The following is a 17,123-nucleotide window of genomic DNA, read 5'->3' as shown; positions in this document are numbered from 1 at the left end:
GTACTCTTCCCTCTGGAGAGCTTTCTCCTTGACCAGAGGGCACACCTGAGCTCTACTTAGACCCATGCTTCTATCATTCTTGTTCTCAGAGTTACAGAGACATCACCAGTAAACTCTGCAGAGGACCAGGTTTACAGGAAGTAGGTACAGGACACACGAAATGGAAACACTGAGTCCATTGAGAAGTTTGAAATACTACGTAACATGACATTTGGGGTCTGTGCTTTCAAGCCCTAAAGGTGAAAGTCCAAATAAATGTTCTTGGGGGGGTAGAAAGGCAAGATACAACGCCTGTCTTCTAATGCTTCCTTGTTTGACAGTTCCCCCTCCTAAAAAAAAAAAAAAAAAAAAAAAAACTGTATTTTTTTCCTCAACAATTTCTATGGATAGAGAATGTGACAAGTGATTCCTTTATTTCAAAAGACACAGCATGGTGGCTGCTCTGCTGCATTGACCTAACCAAGAGCTGGTCAACTATGAATGATTTAGCACCAGGTTCCCTGTGGGGTTAAATGTTTACTGAAGGCTCACCAAGTGCCAGGACCTTGCATGCTCACAAGGTCCTTTAAATATTCCCAGGAACCTGTGGAGTAGAAATTACTAAGTAGTCCAGGAGACTGAAGCTCAGAGAGGTCAAATAGCCCAGAGGGGCACATCTGGAACATGACAGAGCTAAATCTCCAAAACTCCAACAACACCAGGCAGTGCCCCAGCACCAGAAAGGTTTGGCCACAGGTGAACTACATCCAGGGAAGACCCTTGAGATTGAGGATGCTTGGGTAGGTGGAGAAGGGAGCAGAGGGCGTGGCCAGAGAGCTTCCATAATAGTAGGAAGACCCCAAAATTTTGCTTAGCAGTCAGAGATGTAAATTTACATCACTGGTTTCAGCTCATTCCCACAATTGAGGCTGCCTTCTATACCTTCAAGGAAACTGTAGGAATTTTCTCTTTATAAAATGTGAGTGATCTTAGCATTGAATTTTTGCAAATACGTAAATATATTGTAGCTCCTCAAAAGTTATTCAAGATGCCAAATATTCCTTCTAGAAGGAATCCTAAATAACCCTATAGCATCTGTCTCACAATGCAAATCCCCTGAGTGTTCAATGCCTTTCAGAAAATGCAATGGCATATTTGAGGGCATGGGGGACAGGTGGGTAATGTTCCAGCTCACATGTTTCATTGGAGACCAAGACATAATCATGTAAGCAGGGAAGGGAATTTTCAATTATAAAGATTCTAAAAAGTAAGAACATTCTAGTTGTATATTTGCATGGCATTTTAAACCTGCAATCAAGCTTTACTGACTAATGCAATCACTATATCCCAACATTTTGATAAATTCCTTCTAAATAGAACACCTAATTATCCATTAAAATTTATTTCTAGCTCAAAGCCGAATTGTCTCATGTTATTATATCCCTCATTCACTTTTCACTTAGAAAAAAGAAAGAAAATAAAACATTAAAAACTTCATAGTAAAAAGCTTATCCTGGAGTGAGTTTCATCATTACTTGCTACCTCCATTCTCCCTTAATGTTGCTATGTACATACTTCTTAAGTTTCATTCCCCTAAATCTTTTAAAATGTGCTGAGATGAAGGAGCAAAAGTGTCCTTTAGCCTGACTTTTCCTTAAAACCACATATTAAAAGGTACTCTGGTGTGTTCCTCTCGAACTATAACCAGCTAGTTCTCATTTGTCAGGTTGGCAGGAAGGGAATGAGATGAGGAGAAAAATCTCTAATTTGTCATCAATAAAATAAATCAGGAAATAAAGCCTTTAATCTTAAGAATATAATTTACTGATTTAGTCATTTATTTACAAAATTGATGGAAATTGTTAACAAGGAGTTAATTAATTTAAGTCACCTGATTACCACAGTTAATTAACCACACTGACTTAATCTTCTTTGAAAACATCAACTAATCATTTCCCAGGTGTCAAGGGGTAAATCGTTAAATAAAAAATAAACCTCTGTCCTCCTCTTCAAGGGAGATTTCTTGCGTGTGTTTTCTTTGCAGATTCCAATCTAGCAACAAGCCAAGTTTAGGCAATTTTTTTCCTCTATGGCTATACTGAAAGAGCTTCCATCTTTCCAGTTTTTTCCTCCATACAATAAGGGGAAACCAGCCTTGCAAACTTACCATTCACCCATGTCATTTTGAATTACTTCAGAAATGAGCTAGAAACACTTCCTGAATTAAAATGAACAAATGAAAGGCAGAAATTGAGGCTTTCATGTGGGAAAGTGAGTTTTCAGAAAAAGAACTTAGAAACTTTATTTGGAGGGTGTGACTACAAAGGAATAGCATAAGGGAATCGAGGGAGTGGGGGTTATTAAACTGTTCTAATCCCAATTGCGGTGCTGGTTACATGAATATATACATGTATGAAAATTTATAGAACTATACACACACCATTTTAGTCTACGTTAAATTTTTTTTCTTCTTTTTTTTTTTTGCGGTACACGGGCCTCTCTCTCACTGTTGTGGCCTCTCCTGTTGCGGAGCACAGGCTCCGGACGTGCAGGCTCAGCGGCCATGGCTCACAGGCCCAGCCGCTCCGCGGCATGTGGGATCTTCCCAGACCGGGTCATGAACCCGTGTCCCCTGCATCGGCAGGCGGGCTCTCAACCACTGCGCCACCAGGGAAGCCCTACGTTAATTTTTTAAATAATAAAATAAAGCACTTCATTAAGGCTAATATTCAAGCCCACCCGTATGAAAGCTGTAAAATCTTATTCCCTTTTACACAGATAGAAAAATTAAGGCCAGTTACTTGCCCCCCACCTCGAAAAAAGTGGAGGAGGTAGGGAGACTAAGGAAACCAGCCCTGTTAGAGAAAATCAGAAAGAATCCATCCTATGTGTCTCGTGTCAGTCCACTTCTCAATTAGTATATCCACTGCTTCTTGGCAAGAAAATAGAACCAGTTGTCTTTGATCTACCAATGCAACCCCAGCGCAAGAAGGCCCTGAAGGGAACCAAAGCCCCAGGTCACAGTGACAAACCACACTTGGACCTCCTAGAGAAAAAGAGGGCTAAAGGGCCTCAATCGAATACCGTTCCTCTTCCCTTCACTTTCTCATTCCTTCAATCAAAGCAAAATGCTTGAAAAATAAATCTGGATTACAGTGGGATTTTGTGGCACATATTCACAATCAGCAACAACTATTAAAGACCTCTTTGATTTCCCTTACAGGGAAGTGAAAGTGTTCAATACACTATGCATCCTTCTTAGCTCAAGTCCCATGTTCTCTCCTGTCTGCCCTGCTGGGTTTAATTATTTACAGCAAGAAGCATCTAATTTTTGCTGTCTCCGAGTTAGTACATTCAATTTTTAAACCATGCATTTTGTTTTTCACTAGAATCTTAGCTTCCAGTGATTACTTAGCAAATTCTTTCAACACCTCGCTGCACCAAATATTAGGGGAGAAGTAAATTTTTATGCCAGAAGTGAACTGGAAAAATAATTCAAAGTGGTGGCACATAAAAATTAACCATTTAGCAACAGATTTGGGAAATGTGTGGATTTCACTTTATTCATTTGCAAACTGTTTTTTTTTATTGCATACTAACTAAGGAAGAAAACTGGATTTCCTATCAATAGTCATCATTATGGTCTAGAAAAATTATAACTTCCATTTACACTAAATCCAACAGCTTCCTCTCAACCTTACCTGATGCCGATGAATCCCAAAGGAATGATTGATAGAGTGCTGCAACTTTGTTGCTTTTAGGATCAACCTTTCCTTTTGTTCTAACAATTGTATTTCAGCTAAGCTAATTAGAGGAAGGAGAGCCTTACTAGAAAGTAAGAAGTGCTATCTTTGACATCCTTTTGACAGATTCACAGCAGAAGCTCCCCATAATGTCACCCTAAGGGAAAAGCACAAGCAATAATATCTTTTTTCCCCAGAAAAGCTGATTTAGGCAAAATAATTAGGAGATGAGGTTGGCTCCCTTTCAGGACTCACCTTCTGGTGCCTTCTTCCCTTCTTTCGCACCACCACCGCAACAAACCATCAGCTTTGCGTCTCATTCTTTCTGAACCTCACGCTGACAAATGTTTACTGTGCGTTATTATCTCAACGAACTACTTTACCAGACGGGGTAAACATGTCTCACTTTAACCAGAGTTTCGGGGGGAAGAGTGTCTTACTCTAAAGAACTGGCTCTAATGGTGACAGAGCAGACATCTTTGGCCAGGGTGAGAGATGCTTTGGAGCCAAGAGATGTTTCAGCACTTCCAGCCCTTCCCGCCCTTCCGGCCCACAGGCAAACGCCTTCCCCATCTCTACACGATTAAACTTCTCAGCTGTAAAGAGTCTCAGTTCTCATTTGGTTGTTCATTACTTTCTTCTAGGACTTTGAATAAGAGAACTTAGTAGGAATTTTTCCATCTGTATTAAGCAACAGCAGACTTTAAAAATCTGTACATCACCGCCATCCCAAAGAGGAAGTTAGAATAGAACTCTCTGATTGGGGAAGGGTCTTCTGAATTAAAAGATGTGTAACTATAGAGAAGAGGACATTCCTAGATAAAGGAATGGTAGTATAGGAGAAAGTCAGCAAGCAGGAATCAGCCAGTACCAAAAGAGTATAGAGGGAAAACTAGGTTAAAATGGAAATGCACTTTTCAAGAGTAAGCTGTTTTGGATAGGCCCATGTGGCAGGAATCTCTCTGTCCTCTGTTGTACCCAGTTACACATGCCAAAGCATGATATGGTCTCCATTGACGTGTAATGAATGAACGAACGAATGACTGACAAAAGTAGCACAAAAATGTCCAAGAGTTGAGTTGCAAAGGTACCAGCTTCTGAAATGAGGTCACCTGATCATAATATGAGCCATTAACTGAGGGTTTGTTTGATTGATACAGAGGCACTATCTTGCACTTGCTCCTACTTACCCACAGTGATAACACATAAGATTAAGGACTCTGGGTTCAAATCTTGGTTCCACCACTTAATAACTAGATGGCTGTGGGCAAATGACCTCACCTGTCTTTGCCTTGCTCCTTTATCCATAAAGTTCAAACTGTTAATAAAGAAGTGGGTAAAGTTACGCCTGTAAAACACTTAGGACTGTATCAGGCACATAGAAAGCACTCAAATTTTTTAGCAGTAGTTATGTCAGGTCATTCTCCCAACTTCTTCACCCATACATGCATGTCTCTGAGTCACTCCTCTGCCTCTCACCTATTTGGTCACGGTTGCATTATGAACTCATCAAAAGAATGGGGTCTAGGGACTTCCCTGGTGGTCCAGTGGTTAAGAATCCACCTTCCATTGTAGGGGACATGGGGTCGATCCCTGGTCGGGGAACTAAGATGCCACATGTCGTGGGGCAACTAAGCCCGCATGCCACAACTAGAGAGCCCATGTGCTGCAACGAAAGATCCCGCATGCTGCAACTAAGACCCGACACGGCCAAATTAAAAAAAAAAAAAAAGAATGGGGTCTAAAGTGAGAAAGATTGTGCCTAGGGACAAGCAGCCACAGGCATTTTTCAGCAGTCTGGCCCTCTTCGGTTGGGCCCATTTTTGGTTCATTCATCAGGAACAAGACCCATGAATGTCCTGACTTGACATGTGATGTTCTTTCCTCCATAGTCTACGCCGCCTCCCCAAGTTGAGAAACCACTCCCCTCTTCAAAGAGGGCCTTTTGTCTGATCAAGGCTGTTTTCACTGTGCCACGGTCTCAGACAGATTTCTTTTGTGTTCTGTTTAAACACAGAATGACAGTCCACTAACATAAAGTCTAAAAACTTTGGCTTATCTTTTCGTAGAAGCAACTGTATCAAATCCGTCCCTAAAATAGCCCCATTCTGTATGTACAGGGGATCCTCACAGGGTAACCAAGTGTCTGGGGTGGAAGTTAAAAAGGCTGATGCAGAATCCGCTACTATCAAATGCACTGGGATTCATCAGTAGTTGGGGGGCAGTGAGGCGGAGGAAGGGGGAGAGTCAAATGGAGAGAAACAGTGTTGCTAAGCCACTTGTTTCGATAGAGACAGCAATTTTCTTTTTTCCCCATCAGGACCTTGATGAGGCCTCCAGAAGCCCGGCAGAATTAAGGGCTGGCAATACCAAGGACATGGTGATGAGCTTAGGCTGCCCTTCTTGGTTTTAGCGCTCATGGTGACATCTATCCATCATTCATTCAACTTATATGTATTTAGTTAGCCCTATTATGGACACTAGGGATAAGTCAATGAATAAGACAGAAAAATGCCTGCCCTCTTGGAATTCATATCTTAGGGAAGGGACAACAAAGTAAATTAAAAAAAAAATAAATTATGTCCATCATGTCAGAGGGTGTTAAGTGCAATGAAGAAAGTAAGAGGAAAAAATCAGAGAAGGTGACACTGAGAAAGTGACATATAAGCAGTGACCTATCGAAGGTGAGGGACAAGTCATACACAGTCTGAGGCAAGAATGTTCAGGAAGAGAGAAAGCCAGTATGAAGGCCTTAAGGTGCTCACTGCGTTGGGGAAAAAGCAAGAATATCATTGCACCTAGAGCAACGTGAGTGGGAGAGAGAAGGAGATAGTTCAGGGAGGTGATGTGCAGGCCAGATGGTTAGGGTCTACTTGGACATTGACTCTTTATGAGCTGGGAAGCAATGATAGACAGGTAGATGAGGAGATGTACCACCCAGATTCCCCTTCAAGGAAGGACCAGCTGCAGGGAAGGACTTTCTACCTACACTGAGCTCCTCTGAGGTCCATCTCAGTTGTAGAATAAGGTACCTTGCCAGGGCAGGCCACATCTAGCAACTGAGGAAGGCCATTTCAGCCTGACACATAGAACACTCTCTCTGCCAACTGTAGCTCCAGAACTCCCCACTGGGTCAAGCAAGACCTTGTTACAGTTCAGTTTCTTCCTCTGCCTATTTCTGCTTCTTCCCCTTCCCTTCACAGACACTGATCTTAATAAATATCTTGCATTCCAAACTCCATCTCAGCGTCTGTTTCTGGAAAACCCACCTAGTGTGGGACAAAAGCCATTGGAGCTTTTGAGCAGAGGAGTGACAGGATCTGACTGGTTTCTAAAAGGGGGTTGAGAGTTGACAGAAGGGGGACAGAAGGGAAGCAGGTGATCAGTAGGGAAGCTATTGCAATAATCCAGGTAAGACGTGACCATGACTTGGATCAATGCAGTAGTGGTAAAGACGAAAAGTGGTTGGATTCTACATGTATTCTGATGATCGAAACAATGGGATTGTCTGACGTATTGGATGTGAGGTATAAAAGAAAAAGAGGAGTCAGAGCAGAGTCCAAGGTTTGGAGTCTGAACAAGGATGGAGAAGCCACTTACTAATATGGGGAAATCTATGGAGAAAGCAGGTTTGGGGCATTAGTGGAGATCAGGAGTTCAGTTTTTGGACATAAGTCTGAAATGACTATTGCACAACCAGGTGGATATATCAAATAAGCAGTTGGACATATAGGACTAGAGTTTACGGTAGGGTCTGGATTACACTCATAAATTTGTAAGTTGTCTGCATACAGATGGTATTTAAAGAGACAGGATGAGGCAACCAAAGTAATGTAGATAGAGATGAAAAGTAATCAGGAAGGTGGATGAGAACAAGCATGAGAAACCAAGGAGAGGCCAGCAAGGAAGGAAGGAAACTAGGAGAATGTGGTTTCATGGAGGAAGGCAGGACACACTGTGTGCAACGTTGCTAATCAGCTAAACAAGATGAGAGCTGAGAATGGATCTTTGGATTTAACAACATGGAGGTCATCGGTGACCTTGGCCAAAGACATACCTGTCAAGGGTGGGGGGGCGCGGAAAAAACTTGAATGGCATGGATTTGAGAACAACTGACGCGAAACTACAGTGGATAAAGACAAATCTGCCTGGTGGTCCCAGTGGTTGGGACTCTGTGCTCTCACTGCCAAGGGTCTGGGCTCAGTCCCTGGTTGGGGAGCTGGGATTTTGCAAGCTGTGTGGCACAGCCAAAAAAAAAAAAAGACAAATCTGCCAAGGGATTTTTGCCAAGAAACAGAGAAAATAGGTGATAGCAAGAAGGAATGTGTGGAAAAGAAGATTTCATGAAAGGAGACAAATGGTGAGAGGTGAGAGAGAATGTGATCTAGAACATGAGTGAACTGGTTGCACTACAGAGCATGGAAAGTTCATCCAGAGTAACAGGAGGAAAGACAAAATACACAGGCTGAAGCTCAAGTGATGATGGTTGAGCTACGGGAGTTTGTGGAGTTCTGTTGATTGCTTCTATTTTCACGTTTATAAGAAGCAACGTTGTCTGAGCAGGTGGTGTTGGATGGAGGTTTGAGGAAAGAGGACCAGACTGCTGAGGGTGGAGGCAAGGAAGTGATGCTAACGATGGGCCATAAAATATAAGCTGAGGAAGTGAATAACTGAGGAATTTGAAGGGCAGTGAAGAGGTGGCAGGAGCAATGGACTATAAGTACCAGTGGGATCAACAAAGAGTTGGGCTTAGGACATAAAGTGAATGAGGTACAAGGTTTTCCAATACTCCCATACCAAACACAGACGGCTGCTTTAGATTCCAATGAGTTCTGCCAAGGATTCTCTTGAGATGAATCCCTGACTTGGGCGGAAAAGGGTAAGAAGACCTCCAACAGTAGTTGGAAGTAGTAGCTCAAAGAATCTCAGTTTCTTAGAGTGGGAGGAAGGGCATCAAGGGTGTCCAGGGAAAGAACAAAGAATCTAATTAAGACACAAATAGTAGCTACAGGGAGGGACTGTCATGTTGGCCAGGAAAGGAGACCACCAGGAATGGGGCCAGTACTTCATATCACCCTCAGATATAAAAGAGAAGTTTTCCTCCTTACTCTAACTACCTTTTAACATCCCCACCCAAAAGAAAGAACAGATTTAACAGAGTATACTTCACTGCTACTGGAAGGAATTTGCCATGGCAAATTAGTTTCAGTTTACAAAACTAAAATCAGACAGGTTACCCAGATCAGTTGTTCCCAAACTGTCTGACTCTCAGAATTACTCAACAAAACAGATTCCATACTTCTAATTTAGTAAGTGTGGGTTTTGGCCTAAGAATCTACATACCATTTAAAACTCCCCGTGTGATTTTGATGATATGCCAAATGTAGGAAGCTAGGTGATTTCCATCTAGGGACCCTAGAGATTATAGCATTCTATAAATCATGATGAAATAACGCTTTTGAGAACATAGCTGAAATCTTCTCAAAGTTGAATTGTTCTTAGATAGGATCAAGAAAACATGTAGCCCCATTTGTCCTGGCAGCTATAATATAACAATATGGGAAGCCAGGCTGAAAACAAAGCTGAAACCTAGAGGGGAGTAGAGTCAAGAAAAATACAAAGAGAGAGAACTGGAGCCATGACTGCACCTCACCTGAACCCCACTATGACTCAGAAGTTTTTACTTACATGAGCCAATAAATACCCTTAATTGTTTAAGCCAATTTGAGGTGGGTTTTCTGTTTCTTGCAACAAAAAGTATCCTCCACACCCTTCCCACATCAAAATCAAACCTGTGTGGAAGTACACACTAGCATTTTCTCCTCCCCTTTAGTGAGATTAAAAGGTAGGTAAGATTGACATATGAAAAAGATTTCTATCCTTAAATTCAATTTTATTTGAGGATTTCCCTATTGAAATAATGAGTTTTGATTTTTCAGCCTTTACTGAGAAAAACTTCTCCTTGTTAATGAGATTAAAAACCAAAGAACTGGACCCAAGGTGACAAGCAAATCTCTGACACTATAAGACAGGATGTTTTTACATGAGAATCCAAGAAAGTCTAGCATAACAGAATTGTAGCTGCGGTCTTCTTCCCCTTTATTGGGTTTCCTCAACACCCGCTGGACACTCAAAAGTAGGTATGCTATTACTTAATGTGAATCAGTGAGTAAAGCCTTATTTTAAAAGTTACTAAGAATCTGCATGAGGCTGATGGTACATAAACTTAAAGGAGACCTCTGGTATTGCTTCCAAACTTGGAATCTCAAGATCTGGACGATAAACAAGCCATTGTATCCATGGTAACAGTGGCTTAACTTTTCAATGCACAGAATGGTAATTACATTTCCTGCTTTCATTCATTTCTCACTGTTTCCAACAACCTTGGGGGTTAGGCATGATCTGAGGGCTAATGACCAAAAGCATAGAGATCTTAACATGAAACTTCACATTGTCTAATCTGTCATTTTCTTGAAGAGACTTATATTTCCAGGAAACTGATGTTTCCAGTTTCTTGGTACATGATATTAGAAATAAGACTTAAAGACCAGCAAAATAACCATCGGCATAGAGTGCAAATGTTTGGCATTTCTGAATTAATCCAGTGAAGTGTGAAAGACAACTATTCTACCATTTATAGAAGAAGACCCTAGGGTATATGCTAAGGACTCTTAGATTTGCACCAAGGTGCATTTTGTCTCCATAGAAGCATCTTAATACGTCTCCAAACCCTTCTTCTCTCTTCTTTCTCTCTACCTCTTTCTCACAGCCAAGGTCTAGTGCCTGGAAAAGGGACAACATCTTGGGAATAAAAACAAATGAAGTAAGTTGGAAAAGGAGCAAGGACCTAGGACTCACTGAAAAATGAAATCCTACAATGGACTCAAGAGCTCCTTGCTTTGATCTCTCAGCTCATTTTATAGAACATTCCTGTCCATCACAAAGTTCTGCTCCAAATAAGAATCCTTTAGGCTACAAGCAAATCTTCTAGTTGCAACATGACCACACGAACACAGCACCATGTCTTTTGCCTTAAATGTTTCCAATACTTTCCCCCCTTCAATTATTGAGTTACCCCAGGACTGCCTGCTCTTGAGAAATTTCTACAGCCTTTTCAAGTCTGTCTTCATACATAACGTGGAAAAATGGTTTTATCTGATAAGGTGTTCTAGACGCATGTTGTTTTTGCAGCCCTACATCTGTTCACAATTCTCCTGGGAGCCTTACCCAATTTTCCCTCTGGGGTCTAGCCTTAGTCTATGACTTCAGGGACCAAGCATGTGACTCAAGTCTAAGCTATAGGCACACTTCACATCCCTGGATACAGCGATTGGTTCTCCGATAAGCTTATGACCTAAGCAGAGCCCCTGAAATGCAACTGAGACTTTTGCAGAGAACAATTAAGACAAAAACTCTTGCTCTTTCCCATTGGTCATGACATGAAAGGATGTGCCTCCAAAAGCCATTAACAGCCATCTTATAACACCAGAGAAGAACACGCTAGAGAACAGAGTCATCTCAGGGCCAGAAGATAGAAAGAGAATCCAGATCAGCATGACATATGCTGAGCCCCCATTTGTACTAGGTTGAACCAAGTGAAATTGCCATATTTGACTATTTCTGACCTAGAAAAACAGCAAAATCCCATATGGTTCAACCTAACGGCTCTATCTTTTCAATTCCATATTTCAAGAAACTTCCCTTTTGGCTTCAAGCTGTTTAACTTAGGTTTCTGTCATTCACAAACATGAGAATTTAGACTACTATGTAAAGTTGTTGTAGTCACTAAAGCACTATGTCAAACATGCCCAGGAATATCAAAGGATCAGTTGTATTAAAAAAATAAAAATAAAAAAAGGATACCAAGATACAATATCTTCTCCTCAAGTTTGGAAAAAGTTAGATCCTTGAAGAAGGCAGTAATGATGGATAGAAGAATATATGAGACCTCACAGTGTAAAGAACACTTCACACGCACCTCAGTTAATTGGCATAGCCACCCTATCAGGTAGATATATGCCTGTTTTACAGATAAAACCAAGCCAGAGCAGTTGAGTACACTGTAATGAATTTCCCAGATAGCAAACGGCAGGGGCAAGTTTCAAACCCAGATCCCCTAACCCCAAAATCTCACACTCTTCCTACTTTGTCTCACAATGCTAAGACTGTCAAGAAATCAATTAGGAAACATTTGCACAGACCCCTATAGAAACATGGGGAGCATCAAAGAAATGTCTCTGACATTTCAAAACATCTACCAACCTGATCATTCTAAAGAAGCAGCCCAAAACACGGAGGCTGGAACATGTCAAATCTTTCTAATATTGGTGAGATCATAGCCAGAGTTATTAGGAACTAGAGAATGACGATCTCAGAATCTTAAAGGCAAAGTTGCAGACCATTTTAATTGTGAAACCTAGATTCCTCTTTTCAGTTCTCATCCTCCTTAACCTTTCTGCAGTGTTGATACTGCTGACTCACTAGCACACTGTGGATACTTATTAATAAATGTTTGTGGAATGCCACAGTGGTGACAATTTTTTTTAATTCCTCAAGATCACAAAGTTAATAGAATATGATATAACTATTTGAGTTATACCAACTCTTTTCAATTCAACAAACTGCTGTAAGCACCTCAACTTTCTACATACCTTGTTCCAGCTACTAGGACTTAGCAGAAACCCCAAAGACAACATTGCAATGTGCTTCTAGTCACATGGGAAATACATTTAAGTTCTTGATATCATTATTTTAAAATGATTTCTTCAACTTTTAATTTACATTTTTTGAAACCTGTCAGTGTTCTTAGAGCACATGACTAAAGAACATGGACAGTGATTAACCATGACCGAATAATTACCTTGAATAAGACTAAAAATCTAGTCATGTAGCAGCCTTCACTACAAAACCCAGAGACCTTCAGGAATATGCTCTGATGGCCCAAGGTTTTGAAAAATGGATCCAGAGGCAGAGACTTTGGGAGTTGGGGTGCTGACATGGCATAAGTTCTGGACCAAGCTAAAAACACATGGTTATCATAAGATTCAGCTTAGGCCTGAGACAGGTGACCCAGCCAACTGAAGATTCGCCAAGATCAAATCTCTTCATCATACTTTGCCTCATCTGATAAGTCAGGATCAACAAAAAAGGAATCTAGAAATTTCCTCAACCTGGGGACATTTAGAGGACATGTCTCTAAAAAAGGTCCTGTAGAATGAGGAGAGGAGACTCAGGTTCAGATCCTGGCTCTATCACAGGTCATATGCCCTTAGGCAAGGCACTTAATCCCCACCCTTTCACTCCCTTTCAGTCTCCCTCCAGGGTTTAGTTACTTATCTATAAAATAATGCAAGAAGACCAGTTGATATCTAAGGTTATTAAAGTTTCTATTAAAACAGGACAAGCACACTGTTGAAGGGAGTTTAAGCAGAAGCCCCAAAGACTGGCAAGGAAGAACTTCAATTAGAGAAAGAGAAGCCAACTGCTGTGAAATAAAAGCAGAAGCAGGTATCAGAGATGTGATGGAACCAAAATGTTGCCTGTTTGTTGCTGGCCACACAATCCTTTTAACCATATAAACTGCACCCAAAGATGTAATTGTCATAAAAGCTGATACTATTAAGGGCACAACCAAACTTCTGTTGGATGAAAGAATATCATTGTCCTGAGAATCAACACCATTTTCTCAAAAAACTTCAAATCACATCCTGGAATCTGGGAATTCCTCAAAGAAATGTTAAATGGAAAATGCTTAAAGACTTTCCTATGTGCATTTGGAAATTAGAAATATGAGTAGTAAGCAAAAAAAAAAGTAACATTTATTGTTGATCAATATAATAAAAAGAGCTGCTAGTTTATTTATGAAAACTGTCTACCATGCCTTACACCACACTAAGCACATTTATCTCTTTATGTTCGTAAAATGTCATGGAATAGATTCTCTCATCAGCATACCAATTTTACAGATAAGCAATCTGAGCCATGCAAAGTTAAATGACTTCCCCAAGGTCACACAGCTAGAAAGTAGTGAAGCCATTGATGGAGTTCAGGCCCTCCCACATTTTTTTTTCTTAAACAGCATTATACAAAATAGAGGACAATGCAAATAATTTTTAGCTACAGATATGTGATATTTTTTGAAAGACTAACTATGACACTCTTTCCGACTTCTAATGATACAAAGTTTGCAGTAAGATCTTACCTGAAATATTTTATGCTAAAATAAGGGCATTTACACTGTCATCATACTTTACTTCATCTAAATCAAAAATCAATACAACAGGAATCTAGAAATCTTCTTAAACACCCAGGCTGAGGACATTCAGAGGACATATATGTAAAAATGATCAAGGAGGACTGGGAGTGAGGATAGTAGGATTCAGGTGATAGAAACCAGAAAAGAGTTTCTGAAAATACCTAGTTATGAGCAGTAAGCAGACTTTACATTATGTGGCAAAAACTTGCAAAATGCCCCTCAGCTTCCTTAGTTACTTCACACGGGGACAGTAACTTAGGGGGCATGACATTTTTGGTACAAAAGAGATAGAGAGCCACATACAGTAGGAGTTAAATTATAGCCTCTGGAGTCAGAATCTCTTGGATTTGCCTCACAGCTCTGTAATTTCCTAGCAGCATGACCTTGGGCAAGTTAATTGTTCTATGCCTCCATTTCCCATCTGTAAAACTGAAATAGTAAGAGTACTTACTTCAAAGAGGTATGGTAAAGATTAAATGTCAAGAAGTGTAAAATACTTAGAACAGGGCCTGCCACATATATAAGTATATGATATGTTACTATTACTATACATATTATTATTATGTTATTATTATTATAGAATGAAAGATGGATGGGTCTAAACTACCAAGAAGAGTAAGTACAGGTTATTTGGTGACTAAACCATCAATCCAGGGAAGAGAACATCTGTTTTGGTTGTATGCGGACAACCCAGATGTATCCCAGTTGAATCCGGACATTTCCTTTTGCCAGGCACTGACAGGAACATACAGTAAATCCTATGGCTATATTTAGGACACGAGATATATATAACCCTAAGCACTGCAGTAAACCCTCCACAATAATAATAAATCCTCTTTCTGTGTTACCAACAGTGAGAAAAGGTGTTCAAAGTTAGAATTATTGACGTTCTCCCCCTGCCTCCCCTCCTTTTCCAAAGATTTTTACACAACCAGTGGGGTTTGTTGGCGTTTCCAAACTTCTTCCCAGGAAGTCTGCAATGGGTACTGCTAGGAGTTGCTGTATAATTACTTAGTTGATTCCTTCTAAAGAGCTTACGCTAAGAATTGAGGAAAGAAAGCAGATTAACCATTTGAATACATGCCACGGCCCATCCACAAGCCCTCCCCTCTCTCCGTCATCAGTGGGGGCTTCTGCAGTCCCCACCCGTCAATCCCAATATGTGATCCAGGGAAATCAATTTATTGCTTTGGCTAATCCTACAACAATAGGGGTTTCATTTTCATTGTAGGGCAATTAAGTTGTCCGAGCAGGAGGGGAAGGGGGGGGTCTCCCATTCCCCACAGACAGATTAGTCCCCGTGGAGGCAGCAGAGTTCGCTCTGTCTGTCTGGCGGTCGGTCACACGCAGCTCTTGGCTGCTACCTAGCAACGCAAAGCCAGGGAGAGAGCTCGCTGCTTCCCCTGCCTCCTCGCCCTTCCCATTCATCCCTAGCTTCCTCTCTCTCTCCCTCTCTCCCTCTCTCTCTCCCTCTCCCTCTCTCTCCCCGCTCTCTTTCCCCTCCTTCTCTCCCTTTTACTCTCTACTTGCTTGTCTTCTCTCCTTTTCATCTTACTATTTTTATTCTCTCCACTACTTGCTCCTCCTCTTTCCCTCGCCTGTTTCTGTAAAAAAACGAAAACTCCCCGACGACTTGAGAGAAGTTTACAGCTCTTCATAGCAGAAACTTTCTCCATTCGAGCCCTCAAAACTCTGGCCGCGCAGACGCGCCCATTCATCAACACAAAAGCCCCCCCCTCCCGGGTGGAAAGGGAAACCCTTCAAGAAAACGCTGCAGCACATCAGCCGCTCTCTCGACCAATCCCACCTCCCGGCCTTATCTTGGCTCGTAAATGATCTTTATCGAAATACGGTCTCTTGGGGGTCACGGCGAGACCAAGTTTCGCTGCTGAAGAGAGGCGGGGTGCTCGAGCCCGCAGCCTGGGCGCGCGAAGGGACTCGCGGGCCGGGCGCTGCAGGTGGAAAACTGCGCACCGAGCAGCGCCAAGGACCGCTCGGCCCCGGAGAGAGTAAACCAGCGGGGGGAGCAGGCTGCGGACTCGCGGGGAGAACCGCAAAGTGCCTTCCAGAAGGGTTGGGACAAACCCCGATGGGAACAAAGGCGGGGTCCCCGTGGGGTGCGCTGTCACCGAAACCGGAGGGGCTGCTTTCTCAAGTTTGCGACAGCTCACTTCCCGGGCGGGCGAAAGAGGGGCGCTCCCGCTCTGCCAGCGCTGGGCAACCTGAGCGCCCCAGGGGGAGCCGCCGCGCCGCCGCCCGCTCCTGGCCTCTGCCGGCCGCGGTCCCCTCCGCCTGTCCGCGGACCCGACCCTGCCCCAGGCGGGGAAGTGCGGCGCTCCGCGTGGAACTCCGGCCGGTGAGCTCTTACCTCGGCCCCTGGCCGGCGCCAGGCAGGCGGCGAAAGCCAGCAGCAGCGTGCACGCCGCCGACGCCCTACGCTCCATCCCCGCGACGGTCCGGGTCCCCGGCCTCGCCGTTCCTTCCCCGGGAGGTGGGCGCGCGTCGCACTCAGCACTGCAGCGCCTCCGCTGGAGAGCGCTCCTTCAGGCCCGCACCTCGGCGGGCTCCCAGTGGCAGAAAGCCGGGCCCCGCGCCCGAGGCATCCCGTTTTCTACCCGCGCCAGTCCCCACCCTCCAGACAGTGCATAAAGCCCTTTAGACCCGCCCGCCCCGGAACTAGCATGCGGGAATCCCGCGGGGCAGGCCCCCTGCCGCCCGGCCCGCCCCCTGCACTTTGCAGCTCCGAGAGGAGCGGGGACCCGAACACACGCGTGCACACTCACGCATGCACTCCTACAGAAACAGCCTCGCGCACACAGAGGCACATACTCCTCACACGCAGTCTCATACTCTCCCTCGCGCGCACACACGCACACGTGCACGCACACTTCCCAGGTACACGCGGTCATTCATACGCGCACACACGCCCCTCACAGTCACACACTCACATTGACACACTCACACGCGGGCAGGATTTGCCTCCGCACTGAAGTCCGCTAGGCAGTCCACGCGGATATCTGCCACCTATACAGTTTTTGAAAAGGGGGGAAAAAATAAGAGAAGGAAGAGAAGGGAAGGGGAAAGAGAAGTAAAGAGGCTGCAGAGGTTTGAGACCATTCTCTAGTCTGGAATCCTCAGGCTCCCTC

At 43.1% G+C, this 17,123-nt stretch overlaps 1 protein-coding gene across 1 annotated transcript in view; it reads right to left on the bottom strand.

Moving 5' to 3' along the window:
* LRP2 (LDL receptor related protein 2) overlaps positions 1-16,473 on the bottom strand; it is a 196,594-nt gene extending 180,121 nt beyond the window's left edge. The window contains exon 1 of the mRNA XM_060301487.1: positions 16,346-16,473. Coding sequence (XP_060157470.1) covers positions 16,346-16,421 — 76 coding nt within the window. The 5' untranslated portion in view covers positions 16,422-16,473. The remainder of the gene's footprint in view (positions 1-16,345) is intronic.
* Between the last annotated feature and the right edge of the window lie 650 nt (positions 16,474-17,123).

The sequence above is a fragment of the Globicephala melas genome, chromosome 7, assembly GCF_963455315.2.
Source record: "Globicephala melas chromosome 7, mGloMel1.2, whole genome shotgun sequence".
Classification (NCBI taxonomy): Eukaryota; Metazoa; Chordata; class Mammalia; order Artiodactyla; family Delphinidae; genus Globicephala; species Globicephala melas.
Note: the sequence above shows the minus strand (reverse complement) of the source record. Positions and strands in the feature narration are given on the sequence as shown.